The 3,828-nt window shown below is 56.0% G+C and overlaps 1 protein-coding gene across 1 annotated transcript in view; it reads left to right on the top strand.

Moving 5' to 3' along the window:
• Positions 1–3,190: 3,190 nt before the first annotated feature.
• CCM2 (cerebral cavernous malformation 2) overlaps positions 3,191–3,828 on the top strand; it is a gene marked incomplete at its 3' end in the record, with an annotated part of 4,327 nt that continues 3,689 nt past the window's right edge. Inside the window, exon 1 of the mRNA XM_010136275.1 lies at positions 3,191–3,202. Coding sequence (XP_010134577.1) covers positions 3,191–3,202 — 12 coding nt within the window. The remainder of the gene's footprint in view (positions 3,203–3,828) is intronic.

The following is a 3,828-nucleotide window of genomic DNA, read 5'->3' as shown; positions in this document are numbered from 1 at the left end:
GAGGTGGGCAAGAAGGGCAAGGGCATCCTGGCTTGTGCCAGCACTGGTGTTGCCAGCAGGAGCAGGGCAGGCATGGTCCCCCTGTACTGGGGACGCCACACCTCGAGTCCTGGGTTCAGTTTTGTCCCCTTACTGCAAGAAGGACACTGAGGGGCTGGAGCGTGTCCAGAGAAGGGCAACGGAGCTGGTGCAGGGGCTGGAGCACCATCGGCGTGGCCTTACTGCAAGAAGGACACTGAGGGGCTGGAGCGTGTCCAGAGAAGGGCAACGGAGCTGGTGCAGGGTCTGGAGCACAATGTGCTGAGGAGCGGCTGAGGGACGTGGTGGGGTTGAGGCTGGAGCAAAGGAGGCTCCGGGGAGACCTTCTGGCTCTGACAACTCCCTGAGGCAGCCACTTGCTCGGAGAATCCTCCTCAAGCTGCTGAGCTGAGTCAGGATAAGGAGATGAAAGCCGTGGGTGGAGGAATCTCTTTGGGAGGAGGAACGGGGCTCAGCTAAAAATAGCCAGGGAAAATTCCTTTCCTCTTGCCTTAGAGGAAAACGCTGTCGGGGAGCTGGAGCCTGGCAAGACGCGTCTGAAACGTGGAAACTCGGAGCCCAGCCTCAGCTGGGAGGCGGTTTTCTGCAGCTGTTGCCTTTAGTCTTGGGCTGCGGCGATAGTTGGGTGGTTTTAGGAGTGATTTGGGCTGCAGTTCACTGGATTTAGGACAACTGTGTTTCTGTGTCGCTTGTGGGAGGAGCAGCTTTGAAATCGCATCCAGTGTTTGGGGCTGAAATGTGAATTGTTCATTTATTTTGCTCCTGGTGATCCTGTCTCAAATTCATCCCCGTGGACATGAAGCCAGGTCTGGTGGAGCCGTGGGAGGACTCGCAGCAGTTGTCCCACCAGAACTGCTGAGCAGGGCAGCAGGATCCCCTCCAGACACTTCCCTACAAGGTGCTCAAAGTGATCTCCAAGAAGATCCCGGTGCTGGCTGGGCTGGCGGACAGTGGTGGGGGCTGGAATGGCACTGGATGACCCACATGGTGCAAACAGAGCTGGAAAAGCAGAGACTCTTCAGCAAGATGCCAGAAGAGCTGCAGGTTCCCAGGTGACCCCAGGTTTCATCTTCCTGGCTTTGATGTTCCCTGGGCTTCACCGGCTGGTTCAGGCGCAGGTAGATCCTCACCCATGAGGCCAAAGTCTGCAGCAGTGGGGACTTTGCTGCCAGGATGACACTCCTGAAGATAGAACGTGCTCTACTCGCTTTGGAGATCAGCTGAGGAACCTTCCTTGTGTTGCTGCTCACTCTGCTTGTGAACTGGGCAGGCTCTGAAGGACCCTTCCTCCAACACCCTCACCCTGGCAGGCAGCTGGGCTCTCTCAAACTGTCACCGATGCTCTGAACGCTCAAGGTGGCACGTACCAGGAACATGTCTCATTCAGTCCAGATCCCACACAGAGCTGCAGGGGGCATTCCCAACCTGACTCTGGGGCTCCTGCAGAGCTCTTGAGCTCTCCAAGTGGTTTTCCTTGCGGTGGTGGGGTCTGAATGGTGCATTTTGGGTGCTGGGGCCCAACCCGTCTTACTGAAATGGCAGCACCAAATGACATTCCTCAGTAATACCTTGGTGGCTTCTTTGGGGCAGAGCTTGAGTACTGACCAAGTCCAGATAAACCACATCACAGGGACAGGATGATCTAGAAAAGGTTGTGTCTGCCTGAACGCCTGAAGCTGCTCCTGGCTCTTGGTTGAGTCCTTGCCTTGTTCTGGTCCAAGACCAGAGAAGATCTTGGTGGGCATGAGCCAGAAATGTGTCCTTAGGGCAGCTGTGGCCACCAGGCAGGAGGAGATCTGCCGAACACCGGGCTCCCAGAACAAGAGACAGGAGCGAGTCCAGCAAGTGTTGAAGGGCCTGGAAAAGCTGACAGGGATGGGACGACTCAGCCTGGAGAAGGCTCAAGGGGGTCTTATTAATATCTATAAATGTCTCTTGGGAGGATTGAAGGGAAGAAGGAGGGTCCAGGCTCTTCCCGGTGGTGTCCTGTCAGCTCCGAGCGCTGAAGGCCAAGACCTCAGTGAGTTTGGGGTGGAAGCAGCTCAAACACCAGCAGCCACAGCCCTAAAACCATCTTCATCCCCTCTGTGCACTTGTGAGCCCAGAGATACGTCTTCCGAGAGCTTCTGAAGCGTGGGAGAAGGTCCTGGTCTGCTCCTGATTGTGCTGACGCTGTGAGACCCCCCGGTCTCACTGCCTGAGAGTAGGAGCTGCTTATTTGGGGCACCAAATAAAGTGGGTTTTTCCAAGTCTCTGTGTTGTGAGATGCCCGCTGGCATCTGGGGATGCTGGCATCTGGAGAGGGTTGCAGAGACATGGGGGGGCTTTGCCGGGGTCTTAGTGAGGTTGTGAACTCCTTCGATTTGGCCTCAGACAGGAGAAGGGGCATCAGAGGGATGAATCACCCTGAGGTAGATGCAGGCTGGGAGGGTGAGGGGTTCTCAGGACTGTCCATGTCTCTGTCTCTCTCCTGACAGCTCCTGGCTATGTCCAACCTGGACCATCACCAAAGCCCATCAGCCCCCTTCTCCTGCCTGATGGTCTTAAAATGCCTCGTTAAGCAGATTAAATGACTTTTTCTCCTGAATTTTGGTGCTTTTACAGCAGGTGCCCAAGCTCTTCCACCACAGGACGTGTCTCCGCACCAGGGAGACCCAGGAAATCACCTTCACGGGTTGCAATCATGAGATTGAGAATGATGGAGAACAAAATAGCTCTGAAACGTGGAGGAGAAACCTGGGTTAAAACCTCCCCTGGGCTGGGGGTAGTTGGTGCGAGTCCAGGCTGTAGCAGCACAAAGCACAAAGGGTTTGGGGGCATTTCCAGGGGTTTTGGGGTGCAGGAAGCGGAACAAGGTGGCTGGGAACAGGATGGAGCTTTGCAAAATGAGCTGCTGCACCTTGTAGCTGGTCCTGAACGTCACCGGTTCTGAACCACCAGCTCCGTTGTGTTGCGTGTAAACAGAAGGGAAACTGCGGTTCTGGCACTTCCTGTCTGTGAGCCGGTGGGGGAACGAAAGCTTGCCCCATCGCCAGCCCTTCGGCACGGGCCGGAAACCCCCGAGACGAGGATCACGGGTCCTCTCCCCCCACCCCGGGACGTGCTTTGGGTGCCCCGCTTTTGGTTCTGCTCCCCGAAACCAGGCGCTTTCATGGAGAACGAGGTAGGTATCGGTTTTACGTCGGCTCCCAGAAATGCAGAAGCTGCTGCTCCACGTCGCGTCACGCCGGGTGACGCCTCCGCCTTGGATTTGGGCTTTCCTTTGCGGCACGGGATGCCGGGGAATGGCGATCTCCTCGCAGCAAGCGTTTCTCCTGGTCTGCTCCGCAGGGACCGGGCTGGATCCAGCACAGCTGCTGGAGGGGGAAGCGTCTGGGGGACGGTTGTATGGAGCAGCAGCTCCTCAGAGCCGCTTCGTGAGGCCAGCATCGCGTAGCTGCATTTTCTGTTCCTTTTTGTCCTCTAAACTCTCGCTGTTTTCATCTCCCTGATCCAGAGGACGTTTCTCGGGGCTGGGTTGTCCCTGACGTCCTTGTGGTGCCTGGTTCACTCTGGGAGCCAGTAAACATGATTCAAACAGGAGCTTTTCTGCCCTTTTCCCATCGGTTTCAAGTTCTTTTGGTCTGGCTTTGATCTCTTGTTCTTGCAGCATCTTTTCTGCTTTGTACAGTCCTTTTTCTTGCCCACAAGAATCAGGAAAACCAAAATGTGGTTGCCCTGAAGGGTGGGAAAGCAGAGAAAATCACCATGGTGGGATGGGGCAGCTGGAGCTGAGCAGGCACGAGGCAG

This window comes from Buceros rhinoceros, unplaced genomic scaffold (genome assembly GCF_000710305.1).
Source record: "Buceros rhinoceros silvestris isolate BGI_N320 unplaced genomic scaffold, ASM71030v1 scaffold5740, whole genome shotgun sequence".
Classification (NCBI taxonomy): Eukaryota; Metazoa; Chordata; class Aves; order Bucerotiformes; family Bucerotidae; genus Buceros; species Buceros rhinoceros.
Note: the sequence above shows the minus strand (reverse complement) of the source record. Positions and strands in the feature narration are given on the sequence as shown.